At 54.1% G+C, this 14,535-nt stretch overlaps 4 protein-coding genes across 4 annotated transcripts; 2 read left to right on the plus strand and 2 right to left on the minus strand.

Annotated features, from left to right (window-relative positions):
• Nucleotides 1–1,788: 1,788 nt before the first annotated feature.
• BDP81DRAFT_319659 (ribophorin I) lies at nt 1,789–3,388 on the minus strand (the record flags this gene model as incomplete). Its single annotated transcript, XM_060584453.1, has 3 exons — nt 1,789–2,068; nt 2,124–2,975; nt 3,036–3,388. 3 exons carry the CDS (start codon nt 3,386–3,388, stop codon nt 1,789–1,791), a joined length of 1,485 nt encoding a protein of 494 aa, XP_060445477.1.
• Nucleotides 3,389–5,729: 2,341 nt separating this feature from the next.
• On the plus strand, nt 5,730–7,406 carry BDP81DRAFT_461254 (hexokinase; the record flags this gene model as incomplete). Its single annotated transcript, XM_060593749.1, has 5 exons — nt 5,730–5,868; nt 5,926–5,951; nt 6,011–6,421; nt 6,473–6,927; nt 6,980–7,406. 5 exons carry the CDS (start codon nt 5,730–5,732, stop codon nt 7,404–7,406), a joined length of 1,458 nt encoding a protein of 485 aa, XP_060445478.1.
• A 191-nt stretch (nt 7,407–7,597) lies between these two features.
• On the minus strand, nt 7,598–9,075 carry BDP81DRAFT_319841 (arginine N-methyltransferase 2; the record flags this gene model as incomplete). Its single annotated transcript, XM_060584474.1, has 2 exons — nt 7,598–7,632; nt 7,686–9,075. 2 exons carry the CDS (start codon nt 9,073–9,075, stop codon nt 7,598–7,600), a joined length of 1,425 nt encoding a protein of 474 aa, XP_060445479.1.
• A 1,288-nt stretch (nt 9,076–10,363) lies between these two features.
• On the plus strand, nt 10,364–12,827 carry BDP81DRAFT_320059 (VTC domain-containing protein; the record flags this gene model as incomplete). Its single annotated transcript, XM_060584496.1, has 3 exons — nt 10,364–10,819; nt 10,870–12,486; nt 12,546–12,827. 3 exons carry the CDS (start codon nt 10,364–10,366, stop codon nt 12,825–12,827), a joined length of 2,355 nt encoding a protein of 784 aa, XP_060445480.1.
• Nucleotides 12,828–14,535: the final 1,708 nt, after the last annotated feature.

The raw sequence follows: 14,535 nt of genomic DNA on the forward strand, positions 1-14,535 counted from the left end.
TTGCTCAAGTGCTAAGGCTAGCTATGCATGCGCCGGACTGGAAACGTGATGATGGGTGGTGGGCGGACAGGCTGCCTTTTATGATTTCCCATTCTTGTTCAACCCTTCACCAGAGACCAGATGTCAGGCTTGGACCTCTCTTCTAAGCAGGTGTGTTTACTAAAGCAAGGCAAAGTAGCAATAGTCAGGGGGGAGGGGGGGAAAGAGACCGAACAGTACTCGAGCTTTCCAAGGATTATGCGGTCAGTCATCCATCCCTTTTACCCTCCAACCATCCCACCATCACCCATTAAGTGCCCTTTCAGACGGGGAGCGCGGCGGCCCTCACCGAAACCCTGGCTAGCAAGAGTGCTGGTTGGTTGGCTGACGGTGGGGGGAAGGGAGGGATTCATGGTGTAAGAAGAAAGCGGCCTGGCCTTTTTTCTGATGCGTTTCTGCTCATTGCTGGCTGGTGGGCAGTGTCGTCGATACGCTTTTCCAGGCCATGTTCGTGAAGGCACTGGGCGCAGCTGCCCTGGTTCCGATCCTTGCTCCCAATCGGCGGCGCGGCGGGAAGAATTTGGCGCAAGTTGGATCTGCTATCCTTGTTCGAGAACAAGCAGATATGACGGACGTAACAATTTCTTGGGGGCGTGTCTAGACCGCCTGCGCAGGCTGCGTCAACCGATTCCCAGAAGCCAGGGTCTCCCCACCTCGCAGTTTGATCCGCGTGAGATGGCAAATGGGTCCCCTAAACTAACCAACCTACTTTTTTGGTCTTTGCGTACCTACGGTTACCGACACTACAGTTCATGAAAAAGATAGGGCGGACGGATTCCAGCTAGGAAGGGAAAGTTGGTTCTTTCGAAAGAGTACAGGGTGAAGGGTTCCAGACTTTCCCTCTTTTTTTTATTTTATTAAGAGTTGCGGCCTGTTTGAGTCACAGAAATTCGTTGTAGGGCCTCAAATTGAAAGATAAAGCCTTTTGCAATTCCCGCTGTCAACTAATGCTCTCCCTTTCCTTCTGCCCAAAACCCGGCTCTTGAATCCGGGAACACTCGTCGAAAATACGGTAACGGTATCATTGACCGTTACCGTTACAGTCAAAACGCCAACCCGTTCCTGCAAAGAAAGCAAGGAAAAACAACTAGCAAAAGAGCCCGTCCGCCACGGGAAATAAAAATACCTTGGGCCAGACAGGCTTCAGAATCCTGTCAAACAAGCTTACCCGGCGACCGACGATCTCGGGCCCGCGGGGTTAACTTCAAATAGGTGCCTTACACTACAACTTCCTACAGGCTACCATGACCTTTTAGTGCTGTTGTCGCTCATAAGAAGACTGGACGGCAGTTGATTGCGTTGAGATCAGATCTTGCCATCCGGCCCACTCCGCCCACATACACACCAACCTGGTCCTCCTCCTCACCGCACTGCCCTGCCCGCATCTCTGGTCAGCCCTCGACGTCAGCCTGCATCCCCTTCCCAGGGGACCGGTCTCGTCTTTTGACAGCAGGGATGCTCTTCTCGAAGGCTTCGCTCAAGTAGCGTACACTAGTTGATGGGCGTGCTAACTTTAGCATCTGTGACCCTACAGTATGATGACAAAATTCGGAAGAAGACAGTTCACGTGGAGAAGTCATGTTCATAGGTGGACCAATTCGTCAGTCCAAATCGTGATTCTCTAAAGCCGTTTCGTTCCGCGTTCTGCTTTTTTGAAATGCCCATCTGATGTTACATGTACAATGCTATGAAAAGCCCACTCAATCCCCATCCTTTCCCTCCAGTGTCTAAAAGAGGTATTGTTTGCATCTACGCCGTGGTCGAAATCTTGGGGTTCAGTCCTCCAATGAGCCATGCGGCGACGAACAAGGAAACAGTGCTGGCGAAGATGACAAGGGGCTTCCGCACGGCGGATGACACCGAGTACTCGTAGGAGACAATCACCTCCCGGTCCCGGAACTCGTCAACGAGGTTGTTGGCCTTGATGGTGACCGAGGTGCGTCCAACGGTGTCGAGGTAGGTCTTGTGAACACTGACGGCAGAATCGACAATGGCGGACTGAGGGATGCTGGTGTAGAACTTCACGTTCCTGTAATATCTTTGTTAGAACCTGAACACACTAGTCTCTCACGAATTCCACTTACGTTGCTCCCTCTGGCAGGAGAATCTGCAGGTTGACCTTTGCGTACTCGACACCCTCGGGCTGCTTAGGACCCTCGAGGAAGGGAACGTTGACAACGTACTTGCCAGCCTCGACGGTGCGGACAAAGTTCTTGGCGTCAGAGTTCCAGCCGATGGTGAAGGGGTACTTCCAGCCGCCAAAGATGGGGTAGCGAGGCTTGATCTCCAGGAGCGCCTCGCGCTTGTTGCTGCGGAATCTCGATGTAGAAACGTTGCCAATAGCATCGACAAAGTACGGGTCCGCACTTCCAACCTTGAGGGGGAACTTCATCTCCTTGAGAGCGTACGTGTTGGGGTTGTAGTACGCCGCCTGCGCCCACTTGACACGGTTGAAGAGCTTTGACAAGTTGGCGCCGCGGTGGTAGAGCTCGTATCTCTCCTCGAAAGCCACATTTCCTCCCCAGTGGCTGACCTCGACGTCACGGTCGAGCTGGGCGACGTGGGTGACGGGCTTGGTGAACTCGAAGCGCACCTGGGCGGGGGAGACGGCACCGGCGGGCTTCTCCTCGAAGGGACCGTAGGTGAGCTTAGCACCTTGCTTCTGAGGGAACTCCTTGATGTCGCCGCTTCCGGGCAGCTTGGTGTAGTCGGGGATGTTGGACGAGTGGGACTTGAGCTCGGTCTTCTGCTTCGAGGTGACGTAGGCCGAGGGCGCGTATACGGAGAAGTCGTAGGTGAGGTATTGCTGCTCCTCTTGGGCGATCGAGGCCGGCAGGGGCTTGTAGGCCTGGAGGAGGTAGTAGGAAATGCTCAGCGTCTGCTGGCCGCCAGCCTTCAAGGGCGTAGGGAGCTGGATCTTGTAGTACTGCATCTCGCTATTGCTCCTGTCAATTTTGTCATGTACATCATGGGTTGTTCTCAGGAGCCAAACCTACCTCAGGGGATCGTATTCGACCGCATCAACGGCGAACGGGCCAGCTTCGGGGTTCTTCCTATCCTTGGCCTCGAAGCCTCCAATGCGCGACATCTGCTCGGGGGTGAAGGGCAGGTAGTATGCATCTTGGGGCTGCTTGTCAATGTTCTCAATCAAAACATTGATTGACTCCTTGACGTAGTTCTTCTCGAGGGAGACAATGTGGACAAGGTTGGCGTTCTTGAAGACCTGGGGCGGCTTGAAGTTGGCGGGCAAGTTGACCTTTGACACCTTGTCAGCTGCAGTCGAGTCGGAGCTAGCGACAATCGGGGAGAGCAGGCTCAGAAGCCCGGCGGCAATGGCGAAGGCTCTCATGATGTGGGTTGGAGGGGGAAATTGCTCATCGACAGAGCTCTCCCGGCAATTGAGAATCAAGAATGGAGAAAAGCGGTTGTTGAGACGCAATTGGGGCTTTCACTCCATTGCCCGAATTGATGATCTGGCTCCTGAGACAGCTACCCCCAGCCAAAAAGCTTACGGATACGTTGCTTGACGACGTGCACGGGCCACTGGTAGCTCCACCTCACTGGGAACGACCGGGTCGGGGCTGGGTTAGTCCGAGCTGGGCACGCGGCACTGGCGCGGCCTTGGTGAGGTCAAGCCACAGTCTACCAGTGGAAAGTGCTACTGCGGGACAGCTTCAGCCACGCGCTTCGCCCACGTTTTATCTCCTCGCTTAGGTACGTAGATACTTTGGCATGTGGGGTCATGTGGGAAGATGTTCACCAATGATGACTGGCTACCTGCATCTGGTGGGGTTTCGCAGCTATTGACTTTCTTTTCCTGAACTGCGATTTGTCCCTCAACAAGACGTCGCGCACCGCAACCTCCGGGCTTTGGGGACGCTGGAGAACGGCGGTTCCGGTGCTTCCAGCCCGTTTCTCCCGGGATGCTGATTATCCCGGCGTCAATCTAGGTGCTCGTAGGATGTGATGTGTGGAAATCTCTATTATCACGTTCTTCCAGCATCTCCTAAACGCGAGATGTCTTATCGGAGATAGGTTGGTGGACAGCTATGGTCAGTTCAGGTCAACCCTAGGGGTCCACCGCTGGCTGCCATCTAGGCCATCCCAGCTACGGTAAGGCCGCTGCAAATCTCGTGGTAACCTTTGGACGAGCGAGACGCGGGCTGGCGGCTCTGGTCCGCGACCAGTGGGACGACTGAGAAAAAAGTACCAAGAAAATTAGTGTGCAGTTTTGGAGTTTGAACTGCCCTGGTACCTAAGGCTCATTCATACCTACCAATATGCCTTGGTACCAGTAAGTAGGTACATAGACACATCCATGGATTGGATGCCCCATCGGAGATGTACCTCAGCGGCTTCGGGGGGGGGGGACTCGACTCGTCGAGGAAGGGGCCACAAAGTAAGGTAAGGTAAGGTAACCGTAGTGCAGCAGCGTGCAGTGGTGCTGAGTGAGTGATCTCCAGACGAGTCCACCTGAGTTTGACCTCCCACCTCACCTCCTTCCCTCTCGGTCAGATAATCCACGCCCATTCACCTTTTCCCTCAACGTCACTTCCCTCACCCGACGCACCTCGAATTGACCGCCCACCGCCCACCGCCCACCTAGCAACGTACACAACACCAAACAAACTTATCGTGTGTTTTGGCATACATTCCTACGCAGCTTCCGATAGCTTTTATTTTGCTGCACCCATCATCACCTATAACTCAATCGCTACCCCTCATCAACTTTTACCCCGCCATCCGTCAGAGCTTCGGTCAAAATGGTTGGTCTCGGTCCCAAGGTTCCGCCCAGTAGGAAGGGTAAGTTTTGCAGCCACGAATGATTTCCCCCTTCCCTTCACTCCTTCTCCCTACCTTTGGACTCCTGGAAACATCCAAGGGCGACGTGATGGTCTTGTGAGATGGACATGGTGTACCGCCTCACGTTGAGACAGAGACAGCTCTCGAGATGATGTGGTCTTCAAGCTACTGCTCCCTGTACGCCATGCCGCTGGTGTCGTCCCACCCTCCAAGTCATCCTCAACGCCTCACCCTCCAAACTTTCTTCCCGCTCGCACCATCACAACCACCACCGTCCAATCCTAACTCCCAACCGACGGCTGGAACGGCCAATTGCCATTCGGAGAGATGACGCGCCACAAGGCTGGACCGCCATGCAGCTCTTCCTGCTGGCCGGAGCTTCCCCAAGCCAGAGGGGTACCTAGCTTGTCAAGCAATAGCAACTCTCTTGGGAAAAGCTCAAGCCATCCAGCGTTGAGGTGGAAGACACTGTCTCACTTTGCCAGACATTCCCCCACCTTGATCCCCCAGCTTTCTTTCTCCGATTCCTGCAGCTTTCTGGTATAAACAAGCTGGCAAGCGCTGCTTGTCTACCTTCCAGCCTCTTGTGTTGACCGCTACATTGCTTGCTTGTCACTATTTGCCCTTTGTACCGAGAGCTTCGATCCTGGATCTTGTTTCCCTGAACACAATCATTTTGTGATACCCCTCCACCAACGTTGTCACGCTCGAGTGTGGCAAGACACCAAAACCCTTACAGCCAACTTTTCACAACCGTCACAATGGTGGACAGAGCGATTGCTCCCGCTACAAGGGATAGATCCTACCACCACACCGATATCTTTGTCCCGTCACGTCAAAGCAAGAACACACATCTACAGATTCAATACGATCCATGTTCGCTAACCATGTATGAAAATTTAGGTTCCATGGCCGATGTGCCTAAGGATCTTCTGACCGAGGTCAAGAAGCTCGAGGAGCAGTTCACTGTTCCCACTGAGAAGCTCAAGCAGATCAGCGCGCACTTCATCACAGAGCTGGACAAGGGTGAGTTGGCACCCGTGGGAGAGGCACAATTTTTCATGAAGCTGACTTGAAGCAAAGGTCTGAGTGTCGAGGGCGGTAGTATCGTAAGTTGAAACTTGAATAGTTGCTGGCCTTTGGAGCACCCTTCTAACCATGTTTACAGCCCATGAACCCGACCTGGGTTATGTCCTTCCCCGATGGCTACGAGACTGGCACTTACCTTGCCCTCGACATGGGCGGAACCAACCTCCGTGTCTGTGAGATCACTTTGACGGATCAGAAGTCTGAGTTCGACATCATCCAGTCCAAGTACCGCATGCCCGAGGAGCTCAAGACTGGCCAGTCAGAGGAGCTGTGGGAGTACATTGCCGACTGCCTGGCTCAGTTCATCCAGACTCACCACCCCGACCACCCTCAATCTCAGAAGATTCCTCTTGGTTTCACCTTCTCCTACCCTGCCACCCAGAACTACATTGATGAGGGCATCCTCCAGCGCTGGACCAAGGGTTTCGATATTGCCGGAGTTGAGGGCCACAACGTTGTCCCTTTCCTTGAGGCTGCCTTGGCGGCCAAGGTATGAAACCCTGGAGCAAGAATAATGTACCAGAAACTGACACCTTCGTAGAATGTCCCTATCAAGCTGTCTGCCCTGATCAACGATACCACTGGCACCCTGATTGCCTCTGCCTACACCGACACTAAGATGAAGATTGGCTGTATCTTTGGCACTGGTTGCAACGCTGCTTACATGGAGGACTGCGGCTCTATTCCCAAGCTTGCTCACATGAACTTGCCTCCCAACACCCCCATGGCCATCAACTGCGAGTGGGGTGCTTTCGACAACGAGCACAAGGTCTTGCCTCGTACCCCCTACGACATCATCATTGATAAGGACTCTCCTCGCCCCGGCCAGCAGGCCTTTGAGAAGATGATTGCCGGTCTCTACTTGGGCGAGATCTTCCGCTTGGTCCTCGTTGACCTCCACGACAACAAGTCTGTGCACATCTTCGAGAACCAGGACATTGCCAAGCTCCGTAAGGCTTACACCTTGGATTCCTCGTTCCTGTCCGCCATTGAGGAGTAAGTTTGCCTTGGTCCCCAAATCCTCAACCAACATGCTAACCCGATGCAGCGACCCCTTCGAGAACCTGCAGGAGACTAGCGATCTCTTCCTCTCCAAGCTGAACCTCAAGGCCACCAGACCCGAGCTGGAGCTGGTTCGTCGCCTTGCTGAGCTCATTGGCACCCGCGCCGCCCGCCTCTCGGCCTGCGGTGTTGCTGCCATCTGCATGAAGAAGGGCTATGACAACTGCCACGTTGGTGCTGACGGCTCGGTGTTTAACAAGTACCCCCACTTCAAGGCCCGTGGAGCCCAGGCTTTGCGCGAGATTCTTGACTGGCCTGCTAAGACCAACCCTAAGGAGGAAGATCCCGTTGAGATTCTCGCAGCAGAGGACGGCAGTGGTGTTGGCGCAGCCCTGATTGCTGCCTTGACCCTTAAGAGAGTCCAGAACGGCAACATGGCTGGCATTCTCCACCCCGAGAACTTCACATCATAGTCCTCCCAAGGTGAGGTGTGAATCGCGAGGATAGGCTGAGGAGGAATGAGATTACACAAAAGCGAAGTCTTGTTAGATGAGGGGTTTTTGTTGATAGGAAGTTTTATCTGCATTGGTTCTACGGTTATGTCCACCGGACCTACTAGATACCTCATACAAGTAGTATTCCTACCCCCAGTTTTTTACTTATTTTAGCCCATGAACGTGCATGTGGGCAAGCGGTACTCTGTCGTCGGTTAGTTTCGTTGATGTATCAGTAAAGGTAGGAGAAAAACTCACTGACCAAAGTCCAGTACCGGCGCACCACGCCCTCCCACTCGCCAGCACCGGCTTTTTCCAAGCCCTTCATGTCCACGTCCATCTCCTCCCACTCGACATCCAGACCGGCGTCGGCCATGTGCATCTCGACGACCTTTGTGTAGACGTCGTAGCATATCCTGCGGTCGGCGCCCAGGCCGTTGAAGAAGCTGAAGCGGCCTTCAAAGTCCAAGAGGCCTGGGATGAACTCCGTGAAAAAGGTTTTGAGCTGGCCGTAGTCTTCGCCAAAGGTGTCAAAGTAGATTGCGTCGTAGACCTCGCCGGCCTCGAGGAGTTGAGGGACGACGTCCTGCCACTTGCCGCGGTGGATCTTGTAGGCTCCTTCTTGGGGGCTGGAGGCTTCCCATGCTGCGCCAAAGGTGGAGGGGATGGAGTCTGAGTTGGTGGTGGTGGTGGTGTTGTCGACTTCAGCGAGGACTGTGGGGTGGGCTTCGATGATGTGGTGGCGTGCTGGGGAGGTGGAGCGGAACATGGAGTCGATTATGCCCATTCCGAAGCCGATGTTTAGGATGCGTTTGCCTGATGTGCTAGAGGCATCGGAGGAGTCTTCGGTGGTGGGTGGTGGGATCAGGGCGTCGACGCTCTTGCGCATGATTTCCGTCTCCCAGGCCATCATGACGCCGTTGCCGGCCTCGTCGACGAGTTTGCCGGAGGAGTAGGTCAGGTTCGAGGCGAGATACTCTTCCGAGTTGAGGGAGGGGTCTTGGACGGTTGGGAGTTGGAACTTTTTGGGTTCTTGTTCCTCGGCAGCTGGTTGTGAAGGTGCCTCGACGAGCTCTGGTGCTTCTTCCGTATCCTGGACGTCCTCGATGACGACGTCGTTGGCGGCTGAATTTGCGTCTGCGGTCCCTTCGACGGCCTCAACCTCATCCTCGTCCATCTCCGAGCCCCCTGAAGAGAGCGCCTCGTACCCGTCCAACAACCCAAACAACATCTCTGCGCGCACGCCGGCCTCGACGCAGAGCTTGTAGAGGCTCTTCTGGCCGAGACGGAGGGCGAGACAGCCTGGTGTTTCGTTGTTGCTGTCGACGTCGTTCCAGATTGCGCCGGAGAGGAAGAGCTCGTGGACTGTTTCCTTTGCTTCTTCTACTTGGCCATCTTCTCCTTCTTCGTCGTCGTTATCGTCACCGTTCTTGGTCTCATTGTCGGCAGGTCCGCAGGCGCGGATGGCGGCGTGGAGGGGCGTCTCGCCGGTCGTGGGGTCCTGGCAGCTCGCTTGGCCTGGTTCGTGGAGGAGTTTCTTGAGGGCGGAAGCGTCGTGGCTCCAGGCGTGGAGGAGGATTTCGCGGGTTGCGTTGGGGCAGTCTGTTGTGATGCGGGCTTGCATCGAGTCGTCGATCGGTGTCGCCATGGTTGTGTGTGGTTTATAGGGGTAGTCGAAAAAGGGTTGGGAGCTTCGTTCGTCTACCTGAAGGAGGGGGATCTCGACCGGGAGGAAGGGATTCGGGGTCTGAACGCGGCTTTGCTCCGATCGGTGTGCCGGAGGTGGTAGGGGTGCCTAGGTCCGTGGTGGCGGTAGGATTCGATATTGGCCGGGTGTCTTTCCGTAGAACTTTTTGTCGTCTGCCGTGTCCGCGCCGGTGTGTATTCCCCGCCGGTGTGTATTCCCCTCCGGTGTGTATTCCCCTCCGGTGTGTATTCCCCGCCGACCCCGCCATCGCCGAAAGAAAGAAAAAAACCCCCTGTTCCTCCAGGTCGAGCCCTCCCGCAGCAACAGCTGCGTGACGTCTGCCGCACGTGCGCATCTGTCGTTTGCAATTGGCCAATGGACCCCCCGTGGCCCCCCTGCGGCTAGCTCTGGATACCAGCGGAAACTGGAGCCAGACACCCACTGGGACCACCAGACTACCTGGAGCTAAGCCGGGTTGGAGCTGCGCTTTACTGGGTCAGGACCGCTAAGGACTTGAAAGTTGCGAGGGAGATACGACGGATGCGCCAGCTCCCGCGTTTTTCGGTTTTCGTACTTTACATGCCTCAGGAGATGGGGAGGTTTGAATCCTAACCTTGAGCTCTGAAAATACGAAAGAAGTCTGGAAATGAAGGGACTTGAGTAAGGTAAGGTAGCATAAGAAGACCATGGGACAGTAAGGTACCTTACCCTAGAACAGTGGAGGATTGGCCGTGCGGTGTCACTCAGTTAACGTGGTTGGCAACTGCAGCACATTGCATGCAGTACCAAGGTAGCGGCCCCCCGTCTGAGCCCCCCTGTCCGAAGCTTGTCTCGTAACCGTCGGCCGCCGCCTCGCATTCCATCGCCTTTTGTTTTGCCTGCAACACCCGACCGCGCCACAAGTGAGAGCTCTCCCAAACCCTACATACCTATTTTTCTCCAATATCTGGAACATTTCGCGCAGTCGGTGACACGGCGCAAAGCCGCATAAGGTGAGACCTCTGCCCGAAGAAATCTCCTCAATTGACTCCACCGTCAACAACCCCTAATACCTAAAAGGCACTCTGGGCGTTCTTCGACTAAGCCTCCTTTGCTTTCGCCCTGCTATGCCCATGCCAATGATGCCATTTCCCTCGGGACCCGACTCCTCATGCTAATTGTCTATGATACAAAGACACAGGAACGAACTTGGCGACCGAGTCTAGCACCCAGCGAACCCCCCTGGCGCGCCCCTCCTGGCATCGTCGTCATGAAGTTCGGCGAGCAGCTCCGTTCGAGCATCATCCGCGAGTACCAATGGTACTACATCGACTACGACGCCCTCAAGGCCGATCTCAAGACCGCCACCGGTCCCATCACACCCGCCGACAATGGCAATGGCAAGGGCAAGGGCGGCAAGCGCGAGTGGTCCGAGGAGGACGAGGGCCGCTTCGTCAAGAAACTCGAGGCCGAGCTCGACAAGGTCCACACGAAGCAGCAGGTTAAGGCCATGGAGATCTCGAGGCGCATTGCCGTGAGCGAGCGCGAGGTCAAGGGCGTCGTTAACCGCCTCGTCGAGCGCGGCCCCCGCGAGGAGGGCCCTAGTGAGGAAGAGTTTATGCTGCTTGAGGAGGACTTGAGCGACATCATTGCCGATGTCCACGATCTTGCCAAGTTTGTCCAGCTCAACTACACTGGTTTCTACAAGATTATCAAGAAGCATGACGTGAGGCATATTTCTCGATATTGTTCGGGTGGGTTACTGACGAGGAATAGAAAACGACTGGCTGGCATCTCAAGCCTGTCTTCGACACCCGACTCAAGGCGAAACCATTTTACAAGGAAAACTACGACGCTTCCGTGGTTCGGCTTTCCAAGTTGTACGACCTGGTCAGGACGAGGGGTAACCCGGTCAAGGGTGACAGCGCGGCTGGCGGCTCCCAGGGAAGCTTCGTTCGCAACACGACAAAGTACTGGGTCCACCCAGACAACGTGACAGAGCTGAAGCTCATCATCTTGAAGCACTTGCCCGTTTTGGTCTTCAACGCAAGCAAGGAATTTGAGATTCAGGACTCGGCCATCACGTCCATCTACTACGACAACCCGGAAAACTGGGATCTGTACGAGGGCCGCCTGAAGAAGACGGAGGGTGCCGAGGCCATCCGTCTGAGATGGTACGGTGGGATGCAGAGCGAGAACATCTTTGTCGAGCGCAAGACCCATCGCGAGGACTGGACCGGCGAGAAATCCGTCAAGGCGCGATTCTCGGTTAAAGAGAAGAATGTCAACGCCTACATGCGCGGCGAGCTGCTCCCCGCCGCTCTCTTTGAAAAGGCGCGTAAGGAGGGCAAGAAGCCCGAGAAGGCTATCGCCGAGGACGAGAGACTCGCAAAGGAGGTCCAGTACTCGACTCTCAAGAAAGGTTATAAGCCCGTGTGCCGATCCTTCTACAACCGCACCGCCTTCCAGCTTCCCGCTGATGCTCGAGTGCGTATCTCGCTCGACACCGAGTTGACCATGGTTCGTGAGGATAACCTGGACGGCCGTAAGAGGTCTGGGGACAACTGGAGGCGTATGGACATTGGCATCGACTACCCCTTTTCACAATTGCCTCCCGAAGACATTGTACGCTTCCCGTACGCCGTTCTCGAGGTCAAACTTCAGACTCAGCTCGGCCAAGAACCTCCGGAATGGGTTCGCCAGCTCATTTCCAGCCATCTCGTGGAAGCCGTGCCCAAGTTCTCCAAGTTCATTCACGGAGTCGCTTGCCTCTTCCCCGAACGCATCAACCTGCTTCCCTTCTGGATGCCGCAGATGGACGTGGATATCCGGAAGCCCGTTACGCACGACTTTGGTATCCACAGGCCCAACCAGTCGGCGACTGCCACTACATCAGATGACGACGAAGACGACGAGTTAGACTCTGATGACGAGGAGGGTCCCTTGGTTGCCAGCAATAACGGCGCTACCAATGGGGAGTCCAGTGGCCAGGGAGCTGCCAGGAATGGCGGAGCCGTGCTTGACGTCGAAGGCCAGACGGTCGACACCATTGCCCCCGTCGACAATGAGGACTTTTTGTACGACTCGGACGAAGAGTACGATGCCGACGAGGCTCTCGAGGAAGCCAGACGGGTCGGAGGCTGGACCTACTACAAGGCGCTTGCCTCTACAAAGGCACAAGCGTTTGGCGAGCGCGCCGTCGATGTGCTTAAGTGGACCGTGCCGCATCCCCGTGGTTCTGTGATCCCTAGGCGCGAAGTACAGACGACGCTCTTCGGCTCGGGAGCCATTCAGACTAAGAGGTTCAAGGCCCCCAAGGGCAAGAAGATTTACGTGCCAGTCCGCGTGGAACCCAAGGTCTACTTTGCCGCCGAGAGAACCTTCCTCGGATGGGTAAGTCTAATTACTCTCGACCCAAGAATATTTGAATTGCTGCTAACATAACAAAATAGCTCGAATACTCCATCTACGTCGGCACCGTAGCCGTCACGCTCCTCAACTTTGGCTCCAAGCCCACGCCCATGGCCTTCGTCGTGGCCGGCGTCTTTACCCTCCTCGCCATCATGTCGCTCTGCTACTCCGTCGTGATTTACCTGTACAGGAGCAACGCCATTCGCAACCGCAAGGCGGCCAAGTTTTACGACAAGTGGGGGCCTAGCGCGCTCTGCGCTTCCTTGTTCATTGCCGTTCTGCTTAACTTTGCGTTTGAGGGTAATGCAAGGGAGTACTGGTGAAGCTTCTTGTCTGGGTGGTGTGTGTTCCTCGTGTCTGCAGTAGTGTCGTCTCTTTTGGAAAAAGCGATTTGTGTTGTTTCATTTGTGTACTGTGTATCATTGTAGCGGAATCGTATAAAATGGTCTCTATTAGAAATTGGTGGGTTTGGTGTGTTTGTCCTTTTGGGAACATGTTTCCTTTTCTCTCTGCTGCATATCATAACGTATCCTGGATAAGATATAATAGACGGGATTTGATTGTATCCTCCCCACTGCATGTGCCTCGCAATGTGTCCGAACCTGTTGTCTTTGTATGACACAATACTCGCGCCTTTATGTCATGTAGTCTTTCTATTCATCTCGCCCCCTTCATCAGGAAATGACAAAGAGACAAATCAAAACTACCCAGCAAAGAGTACTCTGATACAATACTCCTGTGTGTTTGACGCCACCGCCAACACCGGAATATGGGAATTTGAAATCTGGGAGTAAGTTTCCAACGGATCCAATCCGTCTGAAAAGAGTCTCGTCGAGCACGGGAGTACAAGATCTGGGGTCACTTCTGTAGGCCTCTGTACTTATCAGGGCGTGCTAACTACTCTTTTCCTTTCCGAGATTACGTAGTCGTGGCATCAGTACTTCCATTTCTAAAATAAAAAAATTTGAAGAAGAAGACGGGGAATAGCGTTTCAAAGGAAAACAGTAGCCTTTCAAATCGCCCGAACCTCTCTGCATCGGCAGGTACCATCGACTTCGAATACCTTTGCGCTGTTACTCTTGCAATTTTTTAATTTCTTTTTTCGCTTCGATGCAGGATGATAGACTTCCATTGTAGTATAGGTATATCCAGACTGGAGTCTCCCGGAGCCCTTCTATTTCGACACCCAGAAGGGAAGGCACGAAGGATATCTACCTTGATTTTATTTCTTCACGTACCCTCTTGACTAAGTGACCCGGGAGCAATGACTGAGTGATCATAGAGGGCGCCAGTGGAACCCTTAGATTTATCGGCCGTTGGGAACTACCGTTTACCCATTTACTCTTTTGTTCGGTTGACTTCCAGTGACACTATCTTTTCTTGAAGCTGTTCAACATCAAGGTGTTTGGTACTGCCCTGGTGGATGTAAGTAAGGGTTGATTGAGGTTCAGGCGAGCATGCTATGGAGTTTTGAGGCGGATTGGAGAAACATGGTGATGTCTTGATGGGTGCTCATAAGGTAGGTGCCCTTGCCTTGGATGCAGTGAAAGAGGTTTGCTTGTTTGCGCCTGGAAACGGCAAGCTGACCGACCACCCATCGACTTTAGCAGTTGAATGTGCGATTAAGTAACCAATCCAAAACGACCCAAATACACTGCAATTTTAACACCCCCAGAGGGTTGAATAAGAGAAGCAGACTCACCCAACGCTCCGGTGATGTTAACTTTTAAGGTAGTACTAGCTTAGTTTCACAGCATTTTAAGCAACCTACGGGGGGTTGAATGAGAGACCAAGGATCTACAAATGCAGTATCATCTCTAGTACGTCCGCCCATCCAACACCTCCGCGTTCTTTGATTCAAAGACATCACAAGCTAAGCAAACCTCCCTAGTCAAATCCAGAGAAGAAGAAAAAGAAGTTCACCACCGGTGTGGCTACATCTCTTGGTGCTCATGTTGGGAATTGAACTCGAATTCGTAGCCTGTCGTCGTTTAGGCTGTTGTGCGAAGATATCAATTATTGACCTTGAGC

This window comes from Colletotrichum phormii (assembly GCF_030913505.1).
Source record: "Colletotrichum phormii strain CBS 102054 chromosome Unknown BDP81scaffold_10, whole genome shotgun sequence".
Taxonomy (NCBI): Eukaryota; Fungi; Ascomycota; class Sordariomycetes; order Glomerellales; family Glomerellaceae; genus Colletotrichum; species Colletotrichum phormii.